Source organism: Oncorhynchus clarkii, chromosome 12 (genome assembly GCF_045791955.1).
Source record: "Oncorhynchus clarkii lewisi isolate Uvic-CL-2024 chromosome 12, UVic_Ocla_1.0, whole genome shotgun sequence".
Classification (NCBI taxonomy): domain Eukaryota; kingdom Metazoa; phylum Chordata; class Actinopteri; order Salmoniformes; family Salmonidae; genus Oncorhynchus; species Oncorhynchus clarkii.
Window position 1 is genome coordinate 52,315,560 of NC_092158.1, and position 20,004 is coordinate 52,335,563.

Consider the following 20,004-nt stretch of genomic DNA (forward strand, 5'->3'; position numbering starts at 1 on the left):
CTCAGTTAGCCTAGCTAGATAACGTTAGCTAGCTTAACTAGCTTCACCTAGGCTGATGCTGTCAAGACAGATATTATGTAATCATATATCATGGTAAATAACCTATTTATGGCAACTACTAGTTTACTATAGTGTGAGTCGGCTTAGTTGGTTGCTGTCTCTCATCTCTTCCTCCCTCATCTCTTCCCTCACTCAGAGTACGGCCCTTCCCCCGCATGCTAGAGCGGGACCTCTCTCTCTCCCTCCTCTCCCACTTTATCAGCTCTGGTAGCTTAAAGTAGCTTTAAAAAATTACCTTTATGCTGCTTCCCTCACACGGATCGGACCGGATCTGGATCTGATTAGGTCAGTTCAGGACGGGTCTAGTTCTACTCTGGTCCGTTCGGAATGGGTGTCTATAAATATATAAAAAAAACAATATGAATATTGGATTCGGGTGGGAAAGCCCCAGGTCCATTTCGGAACAGGTCCAACTTTTTGGACCCGCGAAGACGTCTACTCCATAGTGCCCCACCAACAAAATTCTAAATGTAGGGCAAATGCATCCCTTAATTTCTTCATGTGCAAATATCACTTTGTTATGCTACATGTGTAGTGCTCAAGGAATTACTTTATATGAGAGCAATAAAACATGACAAAAACAGTAGTACTAGATATTTTGTCAAATGAAAACCATAACAAACAAGTATTTAGAGGCCTACCTGCTAGAATAAAACAATCTTCTGTCTGGTACTGAACAAAGAACTGAAGGAAGGGCTCTGAAGAGCATTGTTTCTGAAGACTGCTGGTCAGTCAATAAGTCTGTGAGGTTTCAATGCAGTCTCACATTCTGGGTTAGTGGTCTGCTTGAAAATCACTACATGACCGAAAACAACTGTTTTTGGCCAATTTTCTAGAGATGTGACTTGATGAATAGAAAGAATTACCCAATAAGTGAACTCCGAAAATAAATGTCCCAGAAACTTACAAAATGATCAAACTTAATTCCCCTGAAGAAATGCCACAAACATCTTATTATTCAATGTGTAATACATGTCGTTGAAATAATTGATTATATTATAGAACCTAGTCTAACTTTGTACTGTTGTGTCGCTGGGTCAAAAAACTGCATCCAAGAGTGAATGTGGTGTGTTGCAAGATACCAGTGAGCTAACAGTGCGTTCGGTTTGAACAACCTAGGACATGCGCAGGAACCAGAGACGCATGGCTGACCTCAACTCCACCATCCGCAAGCTGGAGGACCGCAACTCACTGCTAGTGGATGAGAGGAATGAACTGGTATGACCTGGTCACTCTGAACTCTCCATGCCTGGCAGAGAATCACATCGTAATCCCCTATCACTGAACAATAACAATCCGTCTTAATCTGGATTCCTTAAACATGCAATGAATTTACCTGCTAAGGGGTTACAATTACAAGTATGGAGTCCCCTGCCAAGTTGACACACTGGACTGAGCTGAACTCTTTATGCCTCCTCCTCTCTTCCCTCCCCTTCTATTCTATCGTCACTGCCATCTCTCTCTCTCCCTCTCTATCCCCCCCCCCCCCCCCACCCCCCCACCCCCTCTCTCTCTCAGCTAAAGCGTGTGCGGGAGTCGGAGAAGCAGTGCAAGCCCATGCTGGAAAAGAACAAGATGCTGAACAAGAGGAACGATGACCTCAGCCAGACCCTGCAGCGCATGGAAGAGAAACTCAAAGGCCTGGCCAAAGAGAACCTGGAGATGGTGAGTGGCATAGAAATAGAATTACAGACCATTGACTTAAATGGGGAATTCCCACTCTAGTAATTCTATTTATATGTCGAGTGTCATCATCACACAGATCTCAACACAACCAGGGCTCCAATAGTTTAGTACAAGCATAGCATGCCTCAATAGCTCAGTGTTAACAAAGACTGTCTGCAACACATTGGCTATGATTACAGTCCTTGTCAAAGTAAAGTAAATGGAACCGAAGCATTAAAGTCTGCAGTAGTCTTGTAGATTTAGAAGTGCATTACATTGTGGCTTGGGCCTCGGTACCCTAACCACCACACATATTCATTATTCATGATGAGCACATACTGAGAGATAGAGAAGGTTCTAACTCCCGTACAACTGGTTCCACTCTGTGTGTGTAGAAGGAGAAGATCAGCTCCCACCCGCCACTGAAGAAATCCAACTGTAAGTCTCTGAATGACCTGGACCAGGCACACGACGACCAGGAGATTGAGTTCCTTAAGCTGCAGGTACTGGAGCAGCAGAGCATCATCGACGAGCTGACAAGAGTGAGTTGTCTTTTTAGAAATATGACTTCACCACCAACAATAGGGTTATTTTGAGGATGATCACTTTTTTTTCTTCAATGTAAAAATCGTGCAAATACATTTAGTCAAATAGGCTTGCACTTCTAAAACGATCAAAGGTGTTGATTTACTAATCTCGGTGGTACCCAGAACCAAATGTTGTGTGTACTGGCCAGATAACATTTACTGTATATTAGCAGTCTGTCACAAGAGACAATTGCTGTACTATCTAAATGAAGCATTAAGAGAACTGGTGTACACGCAGTATTTTGTTCTTTGCCAGATACAAATGGTCTAATGAAACACATCCATGGTTGCTAATGTTGTATGTTTGTTTGTTGGTCGTTCTGATATACTCTGTGTCTCTCAGGACAGGGAAAAGCTCCTGCGGAAGAAGAGGCATAAACGAAGCAACAGGCAAATAAAGGTAGAGGAAGCCACGTTTGCACGCTAATGTGTTTCTCTTCATAGGAGAGACCAAATAAACAAGATCGATACCATAATACAGTCATCTTGGGAAATCTCAGATTTCCAAACAATCCTATGATCTCTCCCTACACAGAGGCACATTGTAGTGGACACCTTCTTCGGATACGATGAGGAATCCATGGACTCGGAGACGTCCTCCGTGGCTTCGTTTCGCATGGACCGCACCCCAGCCACTCCCGATGAAGACCTGGATGAGGTGAGACCTGTTCACGTCACAGGAAATAGACACAGACCCTGGGTGGGGAGGGAACTTTATTTACGATAAGTGATCAATAACATTTGCATCAGCAGCATCCATGCAATATTTAGTAGTTTAGCAGACGCTCTTATCCAGCACAACTTACAGGAGCAATTAGGTTTAAGTGCCTTGCTCAAAGGCACGTTGACAGATTTTTCACCTAGTCGGCTCGGGGATTCGAAACAGAGACCTTTCGGTTAGCGGCCCAATGGTCTTAACACCTAGGCTACCTGCCACGTCATGCACTTTCACTTCTGTCTTTCTGAACCAATGTGTTTCTAATCTCTCTTATCTATCATTTCTCATCCTGGCATTCCTGTTCCCAATGTCTTCTCTCTAACCCTGGGGTCCGTCCATCAACTCAGGGACTGGCTAACGAGGAGTCGGAGCTGCGCTTCAGGCAGCTGACCAGAGAATACCAGGCCTTACAGAGGGCATACGCCCTGCTACAGGAACATCAAGGGGGCCTTCTAGACGCTGAGATGGAAGCTAAGGTACAGTAGACCTGCCATTCATTTTCACTTAAATGTCACCCGCATACGATTGTATTTTTGCATTATCTGGGGCAATAGGGATGCAGTCATGCCAGATTTGTTTCTGTATTCAGTCAAATTGTGTATAAGACTGCATACAGACTATATACTCCACTACAACTATCACTGCCCATGTGTTCTATAACAACAGCATCCGTCACATACGGCTGTATCAAATGGTTGATGTTAATGTGGATATGTTGTGGGTCACAGGCTCAGGAGCAGCTCCATGCAGACGTTCTCAGGTACAAGGCCAAGATAGAAGACCTGGAGAAGGAGCTTGCCCACAAAGGACAGGTAAATGACATTATCCCACAGACCAACACTAAGACATGGGCGGCATTCCAAAGGGCACCCTTATTTCATATTATATACTATACAATCAATCAATCAATCAAATGTATTTATAAAGTCCTTTTTACATCAGCAGATGTCACAAAGTGCTATACAGAAACCCAGCCTAAAACCCCAAACAGCAAGCAATGCAGATGTAGAAGCACGGTGGCTAGGAAAAACTCCCTAGAAAGGCAGGAACCTAGGAATAAACCTAGAGAGGGACCAGGCTCTGAGTGGTGCCAGTCCTCTTCTGGCTGTGCAGGGTGGAGATTATAAGAATACATGGCCATTTATGGCCAGATTGTTCTTCAAGATGTTCAAACGCTCATAGATGACCAGCAGGGTCAAATAATAATCAGTGGTTGTAGAGGGTGCAACAGGTCAGTACCTCAGGAGTAAATGTCAGTTGGCTTTTCATAGCTAAGCATTCAGAGGTCGAGACAGCAGGTGCAGTAGAGAGAGAGAGTCGAAAACAGCAGGTCCAGGACAAGGTAGCACGTCCGGTGAAAAGGTCAGGGTTCCCTAGCCGCAGGCAGAACAGTTGAAACTGGAGCAGTAGCACGGCCAGGTGGACTGTGAGGAGTCATCAGGCCAGGTAGTCCTGAGGCATGATCCTAGGGCTCAGGTCCTCTGGGAGGGGAGGGAGAGAGAGAATTAGAGGGAGCATACAGTACTTCAACTCACACAGGACACCAGATAAGACAAGAGAATTACACCAAATATAACAGACTGACCCTAGCCCCACAGCACATAGACTATTGCAGCATAGATACTGGAGACTGAGACACGGGTGGGTCGGGGGACACTGTGGCCCCGTCCAACGATACCCCCGGACAGGGCCAACCAGGCAGGATATAACCCCACCCACTTTGCCAAAGCACAGCCTCCACACCACTAGAGGGATATCAACATACCACCAACTTACCACCCTGAGACAAAGTCGAGTATAGCCCACAAAGTTCTCCTCCACTGCATTGAAGACAGGAAGTTCACGTCTGTGACTCAACCCACTCAAGTGACGCATCCCTCCTGTACTTCCTTTGACCAGGGTCCATAGGGCTATGTCTGGTCAAAAGAAGTACACTATGGGGTGCCATTTGGGACACATCCTACGACATAGAGGAAGGCTTTACACAATGTCCCAGTCTCTAACTGCACATGGATGGCTTGTACTGTATGTGACCATAGTTATTATGCAATTATTTACATACTAGGAGTACCAAATGTAACGGGGCTGTGAAAATGTAATTACAACTCCAGAGTTGGACTGTCAATAGTGATTAGTCTTGGGGACAGAGGAAAAGTCAATGAATGGTTTTGATTCTGTTGCCGCACAACAGTGAAGAACAATTTTTGAGTTTGGGTTGTGATTGACGCTATTATTTAATACAGTGTGGGTCAGTTAAGTTAACAAACTTAAATGCTATCCATGATGGGATAGCTGTGATTTCTATCTGCGTGATATGTTAGATTTTGTATAGCATTTTAGTATGTTGTAACCATAGAAATAGAATGAGTAGAATTGGCATAGAACCTCTGACCATGACAATTTGACTGGGAAACTCATTGGTACACTCATTCTAATTATATGGCTGCAAGTATAGATGTACTATCTTAATTTGACCAGTTTCTCACAGCAGCAACAGGACATTTGAATTATTCTGTGTGTTATAATTATATGGGCAAATCAAGTCAGAAATGTTAAAGTGGGAATTACAAGACTTTTTAAAACTCGAAAACACTACAGGTTTACATTTCCTGCGGCGCAGAAAAATGATATTTTCGACAACAGAGTGATCAAGTTAAGTACATCTGCAAGAGAAGAACATTTTTCCCTCATTGAAACCTGGTTCTCCTCTCGCAGGACTCCAAGTGGGTAGAGGAGAAACAGCTGTTCTTCAGAAGGAATCAGGAGCTGCTGGATAAGGTCTGTCCTGCTATGATACAATTGATATGATAGTAATATTGCATTACACTATGCATCATTATTTACTTTTGTATTTTAAAGTCAACTCACTTTGTCCTCCACCAATGTCTGCTAGCAGGAAGGGTGATACACGGTAGTCATTTTGGATCTGAACATTCACTATGCACCACTTGATATTGTATAGGGTATGGAAGTCCATGCTACTGGCAGGCTCTGACCTTCATACTATCCCTCTGGTCTTCTGCAGGTGGAGAAGTTGGATGGAAAATGTAGTCGACAGCAACAGGAGCTGCAAGACTCCGAGGACCAGAATGAACTCCTGGAATTCAGAATACTGGAACTAGAGGTGAGGACGTCGAACGTTCAGGCTGCTGCACAGACACTATGGAAGCTCTAGTCTAGAGTGCCCGGTTAAATTGTGTTTCAATGCATTTTTTTACTCTAAATGGTTAAATGAGTGAGAAATAGATGTCATTGTTGGAATGGTTTGTGAGTGGGAAACATATACTGTCATCTTAAATTGAATTGTTATATTTGTCCATATACATTTTTTTTATTATTGCTAATTTACCTAACGTGGACAATTTGTGTTACTACCTTACTTACACGCGCTTGCATTTTCAAAACATAACATTTAGTGGAATTGCACATCCTTTTTACCTCAGATTAGTGATTTTAATATAACAGTTTATAGTCATCGAGATGATGCTACATTGATGCTACGATATCTTTGGTTTGGTACTGTCGGTTTTATCATACACGCCTGTCCGTCGCATGACTTAGAAAACTCAAATAAATAAATCATATCGGAGCAATAAATAATTCTGAGCAATCTCTGTATAAAAGTCACTGACCACAAACAAATACACGGGTGTGAGGTGACGATTCGTTGAAATGATCCAGTCAAAAAAGTGTTGCATTTCCTTTTCGTATTGGCCATCTACCGTAAACAGATTAGTTGATACATGGCTACTATAGGTTCTCATCTATCGTCAGGTATATGTAATTTACACAAGTTTGTTGTGGTTTGTCTTTTAGAAGAGCACAAATGGTACATGTCACTGTGGTTATTGTCCCAGTTCCATTGATTTCAATACAATATCTATGCGATTAATTTGCGTGCACTATTGATTACAATAAAACATGCTAATCAATTTTGAGAATGCTTAGAAAATGCTGGTGCATGTGCAGTTAATAAGGTACTAATTTAGAAAAAAAATACAAGTACTCTGAGCACAAGTGTGACACGTATGTGTACAGGGTAATTTTTATGTTTCATGACCTATTTCAGACTATTATGAATTTGGACATTTAAAACCAGTATTTTGACACTGGACTGTAAATGAAAAATCCATGACAACAGGAAGTAGCAACAGTATAATTTTCAATTTATGTTTTAGGAATACACATTATATTTATAACAATCATTTTTTTATGTAACTGTCCAGTGTTTCCAGATCTCTATGAAATATGACCTATAATTACTTACATCATGAGTGCAACAGTCTTCTTTCCAATTTTTTTTTATTAAGTATGTTACAAAGCAGCTTTTTTGTGTTGGAATGATGTGGGCGTACCCCAACAACAGAATGGGCGAATACCGGTTATTAAAACTATTCACGAGAGTAGACCACTGATTGGCCTGATTGGTATGACATCATGCTCTATGAGGAAATAGCAATATTTTTTTTAACAGTCTGAATGAGATAGGCTCAGACAGGCTCAGAACACAGGGCTTTGTGCATTCTGTGCTGCAGTGCAGATACTGCAATAAGCCCCCAAAAGAACAGTGCTGCCATCCACTGGACAGAGAATAAAACAGCAGGAAATGTCCCTCCACTGACTCTCTCCGCTGTCTTCCTTGTCCAACCATTCAATCAATTTAACCAATGCTGTTAACGGATTAAGTAAATGACATGTTCCTCCTGTAGGAGCGTGAGCGGAAATCCCCTCCGTTTAATCATCTCCGCATGCATCCGTTCTCCGAGGGTGTCAGCGCCCTGCAGATCTACTGCATGAAGGAAGGAGTGAAGGTATAACCCGTCTCAATAGTATCTCATTAGTGTTACAAGACATCATATTTTGTCTTTCTGCAAAGCAATTTTTAGGTGAAATAGAATGCTGATTGTTTATTTTGATCCTTCCCCAGGATGTCTGTATACCTGACCTGATCAAGCTGCTAGACATTCTTGGTGATAACGGGGTAAGCCTGCTTGGAAGGGATGTTATTACTGATGTTTTTGCAAGTAAAAATTCACTCCTCCTTTGCGTGAAGACTTGAGAATCAGGATTGTTTAACCTTTTTATTTTTGTAATTTTTTTTTTAGAACTTGCGAAATGAGGAGCAAGTGGCCATTATTCAAGCTAGCACTGTCCTCTCTCTTGCTGAAAAGGTATGCAAATACAGTACAAATATTGATGCTTAGTTCAGAGTAACTTGTAAGGAATAGAATAGCCATTTTGTATGGCATTGTTTCTTATCTGCGTTTTGTTGTCTTTGTCTCTCCCTAGTGGATACAACAGATCGAGGGCACAGAGGCAGCGCTGCACCAGAAGATGATGGATCTGGAGCTAGAGATGGTGAGTCCCTTCTCCGTTCACATCCCTCACTCACAGTCACTTCACACGGACTGGGCTTGACTTGAGAAGTGTTTACTCGGTTCCATGAAATGAAAGTGAACTGTAATTCCCGCGTCGTACATAAGTACAAAAAAAGACTTCCGAATTCGAAGGCGTATAGACGACATTACCTATCACTAACTGTTGCGTGATGTTATTGACCGGTGAGGTTGGTAGCCACAGTATTGAGATCAGAGCACTGACCAGAGAGAACTGTCCTCCGCAGGAAATGTTCTGCAAGCAGAAAGGCTATTTGGAGGAGGAGCTGGATTACAGGAAGTCAGCCCTGGATCAGGCCTACGTGGTGAGTGCCTTCCAGATGCATTCCTACTCATTCAGCCACCTACCTTTAAATACAGGCTTACTTTTTTATTGGCCTCAAAGGTATTACATTTAATATGCGGTTTGAACATACTGTGAGGGTAACATAAATGTGTGTTTGTATGTGTGCGTGTGTGTGTGTGTGTGTGCGTGCATGCGTTTGTGCGTTCGTGCATGCAATCCATACACCTCTCCCCTAGCCAGTACCGACTTACTATAAATGATGAATATCTACACATATCATTATCGTCACTGGAGCTAACTACCGCCCTTGACCCCCCCACAGCAAATCCAGGAGCTGGAGGCTACTCTGTACAACGCACTGCAGCAGGATAAGGTGATTGGATACGGCGAGCCTCTCAGTGACATGCAGAAGGATGAGCTTCGTACGTCCGTGGAGAAGTTACGCAGGCAGATGCTAAGGAAGAGCCGAGAGTTCGACTGTCAGGTCTTGGCTGAGAGGATGGAGCTGCTCCACCAGGCCCATCAGGTACAATATACAATCATATGTGAGCCACCACCTGGGTCCGTTCCTATGTAGCAACGTTTGAAATGCTGTGTTCCTACGTTGGATAAAACTAGAGACTCCGAGCTAGAAAGATTAAACGTAACATTAAACGTAACATTAAAATAACATCAAATTGATCAGAAATACAGTGTAGACATTGTTAATGTTGTAAATGACTATTGTAGCTGGAAAATTATGATTTTTAATGGAATATCTACATAGGCGTACAGAGGCCCATTATCAGCAACCATCACTCCTGTGTTCCAATGGCACGTTGTGTTAGCTAATCCAAGTTCATCATTTTAAAGGCAAATTGATCATTAGAAAACCCTGTTGCAATTATGTTAGCACAGCTGAAACTGTTGTTCTGATTAAAGAAGCAATACAACTGGCCTTCTTTAGACTAGTTGAGTATCTGGAGCATCAGCATTTGTGGGTTCGATTACAGGCTCAAAATGGCCAGAAACAAATAACTTTCTTCTGAAACTCGTCAGTCTATTCTTGTTCTGAGAAATGAAGGCTACTCCATGTGAGAAATTGCCAAGAAACTGAATGTCTCGTACAACGCTGTGTACTACTCCCTTCACAAAACAGCGCAAACTGGCTCTAACCAGAATAGAAAGAGGAGTGGGAGGCCGCGGTGCACAACTGAACAAGAGGACAAGTACATTAGAGTGTCTAGTTTGAGAAACAGACGTCTCACAAGTCCTCAACTGGCAGCTTCATTAAATAGTACCCGCAAAACCCCAGTCTCAACGTCAGCAGTGAAGCGGCGACTCTGGGATGCTGGCCTTCTAGGCAGATTTCCTCTGTCCAGTGTCTGTGATCTTTTGCCCATCTTAATCTTTTATTTTTATTGGCCAGTCTGAGATATGGCTTTTTCTTTGCAACTCTGAATACTGTGTCTCAGAAGTTTCTGTCCATGAGTGATGCAACCTGAATAAAAAAGCATTAAAGACAGAGTTAATGAGTCCACACTTGATGGGCTATTAGAAGGATAATAGAATCTTGCCAAGTTGATTTCTATTTTTAGGGACTTGAAATGTATTAATGGATGTTTGCCTACTAATGACAATGACATGACGAAGGAGATCAAGGAGGAGGGTAGGAGGAGCAAGCTCTGCGTGCTTATTACAGTACATGCGATTAATCGGTTTTCTGACTATTTCGTAACAGCGTGAACACAACAAATACAATAATAATTTACAAACAAATGATAATCAATCCTATATATCCTGTTCTAACGAAAAAGGTTTTAAAGTCTTTAGTACAGCCAAGATTAAAAACAGCCGAATTCATTCCTGAATTCAATTTCTTTAGCTGACATGTTGTTGTTGATTTATTGTTTAATTACTCAAGGCTCTCTTCTCTGTGCCGGACTGCTTTTAAGAATTTGATGGTATAGCAATAGCCTATTAAACGTCACATTAACTCGACTCTTCTCTCTTCATTTTACCCACAAACAAAATCGCTAGTAGTCTACCATAGTCCCATGTAGCTTGGTAGAGTGAGGTGCTTGCAACACCAGGGTTGTGGTGTTGCAACTCCCACAGGGCAAAAATATGGAAAAGTACAGAAAAGTATGCGCTCGCTACTGCAAGTTGCTAAATGACAAAAAAAATGTCAATCATATTGTGTTTTATTATTGGCAGTGTAATTTAGCAGCTTTGACATGCATCGTCCAAATTACGGCTGAAGGGCGATCTAATGCCGACGTCTCGGCGACGTCTTGCCAACGTGCAAACGCTCTCCATACTACATCGGCCCGATGTATTTTGTATACATCGGGCAGAAGTCGGCGAGATGCACGTCTGCTGCCTGGGGTGATGACATGCACAAATGCACGAATGATGGGATTGATGTATTGAAGTAGGCCTTTGGGCCAATATATATGTAAGTTATGTTAAGACAGCTACGGTAAACAGGACTCTTAGTCCTACCGCTCCAAGTCATTTCAAGAAAAACGTTTAACCCACATGTCCCTGAATTTACCGGAATATGTGTGTTTTACACTCCAGCAGTAGGCCTACATTATGATGCATATCATAAAAGACAAAGACTTACTAAGCATTTCATCCTCAAAGCGCCATGAAGGTCTGCTGTGCGGTATACATATTAGCAGTAAAATAAAAAATGAGTAGCCTACCAATAGCCACCAGTCTAATTAAATCAATTTAATATACACAATCACAAAGAAATCCATTAATATTAAGTTTAGGAAGGTCCTAAATGGACCTCTGCATGGACCTCTGTAGGATTATTTGGGAGTAAGTAAGCAAGCGCCAACAAGCTTCATAAAGACGCCCTCAAAGATGTCCTTTGGTGGTTTCAACAAGCATTAACGACAACGATGGCTGACAGTAAAATACTATGACGTCATGCACTGTAACATGCTGTACCAGAGCGCGGCATCCAGCAAGCTGTGCTGCGGTATGATGCAACTTTTAAAAGAGGAACCACTGCACACGCCATTTGATGACTTAACATGAGGGATGACTCAACAGGTGCGTCCAGTCAATTGGACTTGTAGCTAAAGTGGTTCAGTGAACTTGGTCATTCCAACAATTCAGTGCCTTTTGAGATGTGTAACTTGGTAAAAAAAAAAAATGTTTTTTAATTTCACCTAATTTTAACATTCTGTCATAAAGAGCACATGGGCAGCTCAATAAAAAACAAGTTTTTCCATCTCAAGAGGTTAAATTTAAGAAAGGACTGTAGTAAGAGCCTTTTAAGTGCCAAATAAAGTAACAGGGTTGACCGTAACAGGGTTTTAAGATTTCATCTTAAATCAGCCATTACATCCCCTTGTGACGGGGGAAATTGAAGCTTGTTGTGTGCAACAAGGAGGGGGAATTGAATGCAAGCTTCACAAAAAAATTAAATTGTTCCAACATTTCTAGCCTGTTTATCTATGGGTAACAGGATTGACGTTTTGTTCTTGACCCACTCTGTTTTCCACCACAAAACACCAGAAAATGCCCATACGCTATGATTTGACTACAAGATGTTCAATGTTTTTTTTGTTTTTTTAAATATGTAAAAAAGAAAAGTTTCACCATATTAAAGTTCAGTTTACATAACAGGGTTGACCTTAAAAGGAGGGATAGGGTTTTCTTTTTCTTAAAATGAATCAGTAATCACATTAAATTAATAATAATCTTCAGAAATTACTTGGAGAAACTTGGAGAAATGTTGGGTTTAATAAGTTGGTTTAAATCTTCCAAAAAGTCACAGAGGCTGCATGGAGGGACATGTCAAAATGCAGAATTTTGGCACTTTAGGAAGTCTTTATTCTTATAGAAAATCGGATTTCTTGAGTTCTCCCTGAGGTCTATATTAAAGGGCACTTCATTGAATATAACTGGCTTTTACAATTCGATATTGTTGCACAATTTCTACTTAAAATATCAGAGGGATGCAAAAGGCACTTATTTCGTGGTACGACCCAAATATATGTTTTCTCGATGAGTAGCCTTGTCTGACACTTTAGACCTGAAAGTTTGTGTTAGTGCCCAGAGCTAATGTCCAGCTCTGTGGACTAACACATTTCTGAGTCAAACAGACATCCCAGGGTCGATACCTAGATTTTGGGGGGAGTTTGTATCATTTGATTTACACAACATGCCTACCTGAAGATGCAAAATATTTTTGATTGTGAAACGAACAAAAAAACTGAACTTGTGTGTGCATAACTGTTCACCCCCCCAAAGACAATACTTTGTAGAGACACCTTTTGCAGCAATTACAGCTGCAAGTCTCTTGGCGTATCTCTCTATAAGCTTGGCACATATAGCCACTGGGATTTTTGCCCATTCTTCAAGGCAAAACCGCTCCAGATCCTTCAATTTGGATGGGTTCCGCTGGTGTACAGCAATCTTTAAGTCATACCACAGACTCTCAATTGGATTGAGGTCTAGGCTTTGACTAGGCCATTCCAAGACATTTAAATGTTTCCCCATAAACCACTCAAGTGTTGCTTTAGCAGTAAGCTTATGGTCATCGTCCTGCTGGAAGGTGAACCTCTGTCCCAGTCTCAAATCTCTGGAAGACTGAAACAGGTTTCCCTCAAGAATTTCCCTGTATTTTGCACCAGGCATCATTCCTTAAATTCTGAGCAGTTTCCCAGTCCCTGCCGATGAAAAACATCCCCACAGCATGATGACTCTCATCTCGGGGTGATGAGAGGTGTTGGGTTTATGGCCAAAACGCTACATTTTTGTCTCATCTGACCCGAGTACCTTCTTCCATATGTTTGGGGAGTCTCCCACATGCCTTTTGGCTAACACTGAATGTGTTTGCTTATTTTTTTTACATTTAAGCCACTCTTCCGTAAAGCCCAGCGCTGTGGAGTGTATGGCTTAAAGTGGTCCTATGGACAGATACTGCAATCTCCGCTGTGGAGCTTTGCAGCTCCTTCGAGAGCTTATCTTTGGTCTCTTTGTTGCCACTCGGCTGAATGCCCTCCTTGCCTCAAAAACTCCAAGGGCAATGAATACTTTTGCAAGGCACTGTACCTGTATAAGTCAACATATGGCATAAACTCCCTTTGATAATTTAACTTGAGGGATTCACACCTGCACCCGCCTAAAATATGTCCATAACAAACAGCTGGATGACAGGACTTTCACAGATCCTGAACGTCTGTTCAAAACAGAGTGCCACACTCACACCTGACATTGACTTGATATTGATACTCTAAGCAGTTGAAACATTTAATAGAACACGTCATATGTTCACTTGAATGAACACAAGGTTGTTCAATTCTAAATTGTAGTTTTTAACATGGAACAAAGCAGGCTGGGAGATGATGCTGCTGTTGCAGTTCCTCAATGCTACAGAAGAGGGCGATACTCCATTTATTTACAGTTTACACTGACTGAGTCACTCCAGGGGTAGCAGCACTGTGCCAGCCTCTCACACGCACCCAGCTGGTGAACCACTTACCAGGCCACTCCAAGGGCAAAGCTGTCAGCATCACCAGTCCCATGGTTCCCCAGAAAACATTTATTGTTTCAATAAACCATGCCACAGTCAGATGCTCCAATGAAATGCGAAATGTACCTAAATAATCTTTACTGATACACCAAAACTGTAATACTGAAAATACAACTGTACATGACTGTTTTCCTAATGTTTTCTCAAACGTTTATTTATATTTCCCAGTGCTGATTCAGAAATCTATGTAAAATATAAATGTATGGAGCATATTTGTGTTGGCTTGGCATACAGTTGAGCTATAGCATGCAATGTTACTGTTGAATAGATTTAGTATATTCGCTAAGGGAACAACCATATTTGCTTTACAATCTTTTCAGAGAATCCGGGACTTGGAGGATAAGACAGACATCCAGAGGAGACAGATTAAGGATCTGGAGGAGAAGGTAAGATGGCCGGCAGAGATATTTACCGTCAGACAGGTTTTGCTCTCTCCTCTCCCGTCGGCTATAAACTGACTACATCCCAAATGCCATCCAATTTCCTATCTAATGCACTACTTTTGACCAGAGCCCAATGGGCCCTGACCAGATGTCGAGCACTATAAAGAAAATAGAGTACCATTTGGGACTCAGGCCCTGTGATGCTTCTGTGAGCTGAAGGGGTCTGTTAAAAGGTAATATAATGTGTGGTTATCTCTAAGGTTTTCACCCTGACTGACACTCAGACGACCCTTTCCTTATGGTCACGCATCAGGCAGACCGCTCTGAACCCCACATCACTGACCAGTTAATGAGCCAAACATAATGAGGCGTGGCCTGTAGTTCTCCTTCCCTTGATGCACAATACTGAGGGAAATGAGGGGTTCAGTTATGCCAGGACTTTTAAAGTTTTAATCAAATCAAATCAAAGTTTATTTGTCACGTGCGCCTAACACAACAGGTGAAATGCTTACTTACAGGTTCTAACCAATAGTGCCAAAAAGGTATTAGGTGAACAATAGGTAGGTAAAGAAATAAAACAACAGTAAAAAAGACAGGCTATATACAGTAGTGAGGCTATATACAGTAGTGAGGCTATAGAAATAGTGAGGCTACATACAGACACCGGTTAGTCAGGCTGATTGAGGTAACATGTACACGAATGTATAGTTAAAGTGACTATGCATATATGATAAACAGAGAGTAGCAGCAGCGTAAAAAGAGGGGGGGGGGGGGGGGGGGGGGGCGCACAATGCAAATAGTCCTGGTAGCCAATTGATTACCTGTTCAGGAGTCTTAGGGCTTGGGGGTAAAAACTGTTGAGAATGTACACGACTCAGAGACGCAGATTGTGTTTTATGCTCTAGTCCACAGACATTCCCAGGTAACCCAAGCTCCACTATAGTTCTGCTATAGCTAGGCTCTGTTATTCACCATAGAGGCTAAGGCTAGCCATTATCCGGACTAGTTCCCCCCTACTTAGTAGCACAGTGTCTTTGTAACTTCCTAAAGCTTCCTTTGTTCCTGCCTGTGGCTAACACGTCTTCTGTTTTCCCGACTCACTCTCTTTCTCTCTTTCTCTCTCTCTCTGCAGTTTTTGTTTCTGTTCTTATTCTTTTCTCTTGCCTTTATCATTTGGCCTTGATGTCGTTGACATCTCCTGCAGCAGAGGTAAGTCTGTCCTGGTCGACAAACACAGAGAATCTTCCCTTCTTCCTCTCTGCACTCTTGTCTGTTTCCCCTGTTGTTCTCCATCTCCCTAGCGACCATCAGGACCTGTGTTAGTCATAGGAGTGGAATCATCTATGTTGTGTGGCCAACATGTCTTTTCACAGTTGTGATTCATAGAGTTTCGTTGTTTAGGGAATCATGCTATATGTAGCTAATCATTTTCCTAATGACACTGGGAGCCATTATTCCCTGGGAGCCAACCCATTCTTCCTTAAAAGTTATGAATAACAGCATTAATTTAGTGCTTACCTTTGTCAGACTGTGACTTTGTGTTCTTGGCATGCAAGCTTCGTTTTGGTCTACCAGCTCCATTGCAGCTTCATAGTTCTCCCTATGGATAATGCTACCGCCATTGTTACATTGATCTCATACGGTCTCTCTATGTCTCTCTATGTCTCTCTCTCTCTTTCTCTCTTTGTTTGCAGCCTGGAGATTGTGTTTGTGACCGCAGTGGTTTTCATTTTTTGGTGAAGCGAGTCATCTTTTTGGCTCGTGTTGTAATAGTGAGTGGTAATGGACATGGCTGGGAATTCACACCTCTTTGATTTGGGACCTCACTCTGGGGATACACACCATGTATGCTGCACTGTCCTGGTCCTTGGAACATGGAACTTCCCTAAACTCAGTGGGGTAACTGGAACTCATATACTCATATACACTGGACACGCTAACACAAACATACTGGAAACACACACACACACACAAATATAGCACACATACACAGGCAGACCAGGGGCACACACACATCACACGTGCGCGCCCCCACACACACACATACATACACACACCAAACCCACTCACAGACATTGTGGAAACCAAATTCTGGGAGATCTTATCTCTGCCATGCAGGGGAACGCTACACCACCTACCACCGTCCGACTACACCCAAACTACACCCAGACTACACCAAGACTACACCCAGACTACACCAAGACTACACCCAAACTTCACCCAGACTACACCCAGACTACACCAAGACTACACACAGACTTCAGACAAGAGAGGAAAGGAAAGGCTGCTGTAGGCTTCATCAATAGGCCTCACCAGACTACAGAGTCCTTACTCCATCTCTCCCCTCTCCCTCTTATAAACCCGAACAGACACTCGTATGTGTGAACGCACCCCTTCACAGGAGCGACGAGACCTGACTCAGGGCCCGTGAGCATGGTGACTGACTGATCTGATGGTGACTGACTGACTGTTCTCTGACCAGGAGACGCGGGACATGGGACACTCAGGACAATGTGTCTCCTCTGGTCGGAATCAGATCAGGGGACGGCAGAGAGAGAGAGAAGGATGGGAGAGAGAGGATCCACTATGTGCTCACACACTGACCGGGCTTCTGTTTTGAGACCTTCACTTTCTTTGTTTTAAACCAGCGGACAGAGTGGACATCTCTGGTTCTACTTCTTTTCCTTTCGGAACAAACCAACGGTCCCAGTCGATCCCCATGTACCAAGATTTACACAGAGAAAAAAATACCCTCTCTATATACATGTGTTGATATGTACATTGTGTCTTGATGATTTCCTGTAGTTTCTTTCCTTCCTTCTGTGAATATGAACGCTGTCCCCTCTACAGTAGAGCTGCTCGGCAGTTTCTAAGTACCACAACGTATGAATTGCTCTGTTTATTGTGGCGACAGCTGCAAATGAACTCTATTTCCTCGATTGTACTGAACTTCAAATAATTGGTATAATAATATTTTCCTCCCCCCTTTTCCCTGTCACACTCCCTCTATTTTGTACTCTTTCAAGATAATCAACTGTAGCCCACCAGCAGGAGTTTCGTGGTTTATACTGAATGACGTTTAACACTCCCTTTAAAAGAACAGAACAAGCTGTAAATTCTACATCCTGGTTACCTACCTACATCCTAAACAGCTTTCTGTCTGATTATGGTCATTGTCATCTCAGCAAAGTGACCATGAATACTGCACAGTACCTCTTGCAGCGATGATGTGTCATTTGCTTTGCTCTATTTCACTAACACCTTTTTCAGCACCATGGACACCACAGGGGTTAGTTCTAACCTTCCTACCCCCCCCCCCCCACCCCCCACCCCCTTCTCCAAACTGAAATAGGAGAAAGTTGATGCAATGTATACCTGCCTGGTTCTGCTTCTCTCCTTTCACCCTGACTATGTCCTGGTGCTGCAATATTAACTACCTAACCGCCTCACCCACATCCACCCGAGCTAGCTTCCCCTCCCGACCCTATTCAGAGGCCTAGGAACCTAAGGCATCCCATTACATACCTGTACATACATGAACGTGGCCCACTTCTGTTACGTTACAATGTAGGGGGAATGATTGACACTATTTTGGAGCAAACTCCGCTAACTAGCAATTGCCTTAAATGCGCTATCCCCATCACTTTGTACTTTATTTTTAATGATTATGTTTTTGGCCCGTTAATATAATTATGTAACGTTGTACATTTCTGTTCACCGAGGACATTGTTTTGTAAATCTTTACCCTCCTGTTTTCCAATGAGAATTTAACCCCCTCCTCTTCTTTCAAGTATATAAAAAAAAAATATTTAAAAAAGGGAACATGATGAAAATAAAAGTGAATGGAGTTCAGTTTTAAGTGTCTGTGTTTTGGTGACATCTTGTTTCCAAATTTCAGTTTTGGTGGCGACTGACTTTTCAGTGACCTGTTTTTACAGTGTGTTTCAGTTGCTCCAGCTCCACTAAAATAGGACTAATGGAATCCTATGGCACTGACTGAGGTGGGGAAGGAAAAATAGGGTCTGGTCATTAAGGCATATTACTGTGTGTGATGAGCTCTGCATATGTTACACCTGGCCATCAATTGGCAAGGGTTTCCAAAACATTTCCCTCATACTGTAGCCATTACCTTACCTGTAAGTTAGGGACACAATTGTTTATTTTTATTTGCTGTACATTATCAACCTCACGTACTGTACATGTGTTGCTTGAATTATGTTCTTTGTGTATTTTGACCCTTTTGCTTTTTGAATAGGTAAACAATTGGCATCTGTTTGTGTTATGAAACCCAGTTGACTTGGTTACTGAGGACGTAACATTATGGGAATAACAAGTGCTTTTTGGCATTTCACCCAAGCAAGAGGTAAAGGTCCCTGTTCTCCCACTAATAGAAAAAGGAGATGTTTCAGCTCCTTGGCACTGAGTTTATACCTTGGCCATCTCAACACAGAACAAAGTCAATCCAGGCTAAGAGTCAGTTTTTTCACTTATCACCTCTGTCCCAAGCTCTGCCAGAATAGAATGGAACCACTGAGAGCTCTGGACTACACCTCTGCCAGAGGCTATCTGCCAATGAGTAAACTTTCATCTCTCTCTCTCTCTCTCTCTCCATCTACCTTTCAGCATGTACTCTCAATGAAAGAAAGGTCATTTCACAGAGACAGAGCTGGTATAGTTAAACACATTTTTTCCAAAACAATATTTCCGTTCCCAAATATACTGTATCTTCCTGGGACAAAATTAGTGACAGAAGGGGAAAAAAAACAGCATGGCTTAATTCTGCAGAGCTGTTATCAGCTCGTAACGAAATCCCAGGTAACGTATTGCCGTGTATAAACAGACGTATTTGTCAGCTGCACCTCATGCTGGGAATGAACAAGGACGTGCTTTATATAAAGGTCATCTCCAGACCAAACTGAACTCCCGGTTTGCTGGCCAGAACAGTGTCCGGGAGTCTCTTATGTCATTACCGATATTCTAACTCGATTTCAGTCCCAGCAGCTCTGCAGGCTCTGCCGTTACAAACGGATGCAGCTGGCCTCATGCAGCTGGCCTCTCTATGCAGCATCCCTATGAATGAATGGCCTCAGTATTTATTGTTCTCCGACCCAGGCTATGATGGTGTGTCAGCACATCCATCAGTCATCCCCACCCCAGCCAGTCCTCCAGGTGAGGGAGGAGCTGAGAGTCAAGTAGGACGGGAGAAATGGATGAATATGCACTTTGATGCACTCCTCCTGTAAAGGGTGTGTCCTATTTGAAATATTTCTTAGACAAAAATAATCAAACAGCCATTTGATCTTGCAGTGGGTTATTCCCATAATTTGGTGACTTTTGAGATGTGCAGTTTGGTTAAAAAATATTCTGTCA

The 20,004-nt window shown here is 42.5% G+C and overlaps 1 protein-coding gene across 3 annotated transcripts in view; it reads left to right on the plus strand.

Moving 5' to 3' along the window:
- LOC139420796 (janus kinase and microtubule-interacting protein 2-like) overlaps positions 1 to 18,486 on the plus strand; it is a 44,448-nt gene extending 25,962 nt beyond the window's left edge. For 2 of the 3 annotated variants that reach the window (XM_071171074.1, XM_071171075.1), the window contains 18 exons: positions 1,180 to 1,278; positions 1,579 to 1,725; positions 2,121 to 2,267; positions 2,656 to 2,712; positions 2,848 to 2,970; positions 3,378 to 3,506; positions 3,759 to 3,842; positions 5,746 to 5,808; positions 6,056 to 6,154; positions 7,740 to 7,841; positions 7,958 to 8,011; positions 8,136 to 8,201; positions 8,320 to 8,388; positions 8,654 to 8,731; positions 9,035 to 9,238; positions 14,572 to 14,637; positions 15,767 to 15,843; positions 16,329 to 18,486. In XM_071171074.1, coding sequence (XP_071027175.1) covers positions 1,180 to 1,278; positions 1,579 to 1,725; positions 2,121 to 2,267; positions 2,656 to 2,712; positions 2,848 to 2,970; positions 3,378 to 3,506; positions 3,759 to 3,842; positions 5,746 to 5,808; positions 6,056 to 6,154; positions 7,740 to 7,841; positions 7,958 to 8,011; positions 8,136 to 8,201; positions 8,320 to 8,388; positions 8,654 to 8,731; positions 9,035 to 9,238; positions 14,572 to 14,637; positions 15,767 to 15,817 — 1,638 coding nt within the window. In that variant the 3' untranslated portion in view covers positions 15,818 to 15,843; positions 16,329 to 18,486. The remainder of the gene's footprint in view (positions 1 to 1,179; positions 1,279 to 1,578; positions 1,726 to 2,120; positions 2,268 to 2,655; positions 2,713 to 2,847; positions 2,971 to 3,377; positions 3,507 to 3,758; positions 3,843 to 5,745; positions 5,809 to 6,055; positions 6,155 to 7,739; positions 7,842 to 7,957; positions 8,012 to 8,135; positions 8,202 to 8,319; positions 8,389 to 8,653; positions 8,732 to 9,034; positions 9,239 to 14,571; positions 14,638 to 15,766; positions 15,844 to 16,328) is intronic. The other variant, XM_071171072.1, reaches the window with a different exon arrangement.
- Positions 18,487 to 20,004: the final 1,518 nt, after the last annotated feature.